This window comes from Buceros rhinoceros, unplaced genomic scaffold, assembly GCF_000710305.1.
Source record: "Buceros rhinoceros silvestris isolate BGI_N320 unplaced genomic scaffold, ASM71030v1 scaffold26477, whole genome shotgun sequence".
Taxonomy (NCBI): Eukaryota; Metazoa; Chordata; class Aves; order Bucerotiformes; family Bucerotidae; genus Buceros; species Buceros rhinoceros.
In genome coordinates this window covers 8,060-9,034 of record NW_010421939.1, presented here as the reverse complement: position 1 = coordinate 9,034, position 975 = coordinate 8,060, and the positions used below count along the sequence as shown (strand labels likewise).

At 60.0% G+C, this 975-nt stretch overlaps 1 protein-coding gene across 1 annotated transcript in view; it reads right to left on the bottom strand.

The window, feature by feature from the left end:
• The window catches only part of LOC104496728 (signaling lymphocytic activation molecule-like), a gene marked incomplete at its 3' end in the record, with an annotated part of 3,529 nt that overhangs the window by 766 nt on the left and 1,788 nt on the right, over positions 1–975 (bottom strand). Inside the window, exon 3 of the mRNA XM_010139888.1 lies at positions 417–696. Within this exon, the coding sequence (XP_010138190.1) occupies positions 417–696 (280 nt within the window). The remainder of the gene's footprint in view (positions 1–416; positions 697–975) is intronic.

The following is a 975-nucleotide window of genomic DNA, read 5'->3' as shown; positions in this document are numbered from 1 at the left end:
CCCCAGGGGAAAGGGCGCCCCGCGGTGCCAGTGAAAGCCCCCGCCACGTCACGAGGGAGTGCTAAAAAATCCCAATGAGAGAGAGTGTGATTTTGGCGCTGTGAGCCTCTGAAGGGGAAGTTGTCCTTGAGCATTTTGTGCACCCCAAACCACCCAGCGTATGAGCTTCATGCATTTAAAATGAGCCTTGAGCACCGGGGCGCAGCGAGGGCACTGGCCAAACTGGGAGGGGGAACCTGAGGCTCCCTAGCCTGCAGTTACTGGAAAGACTGGGTGAGCTTGAGCAGGTGACACGGCAACTGCTTTTCTTGCAGAAGGCTCCTTTGAGGCTACCTAAAGCAGCGTGAAAAAGCCCCCTGAAAGCAAGAGAGGGACCAGGAGACTGGAGAGAGCCAGGGCAGCAACTGGGGACTGACCCGCTTGCTCGAGGCTGCACTGGGAGGTGTTGAAGGTGATGACCCGGCTGCTGACGGGGTTGCTGGCCGTGCAGGTGCAGGTGATGCTCGTGTTCTTCAGGGGGTAGGAGAGGTGCAGGAGGCTGCCGTTACGGGTGCAGAGCCCTGAGGTGTTGGTGTCCCAACTGCCCCAGCTGTAGGAGACACTGTCCCCTCTCTCCGCTGTGCAGTTGAGGGTAACAGTGCAGCTGCCATTGACTGGTGTCCAGTGGAGGATCTCGATGCTGGGATCAGACACTGGCTCTGGAGAGAGGGAGGGAGGAAGGGGACAAAGGTTTGCGTCTGGGGACGGATGGAAACCTGGCCTTGTTCCCTGCCTGGGTTCTCCTAAACCCCCAGGAACGGAGAGGAACCAGCCTGGCCCTGGACCCGCTGCAAACCACAGAGGGAAGCCTGGTCTGCACACACCCAAAGACTCCTGGGGACACGCAGACGGGGCTGCGAGAGGGTCCTTGACATGAGGGTGGGCATCTCCCACCCCCCTTAACTACCAACCACCTCCCAGACCTGCTCCCAGCAC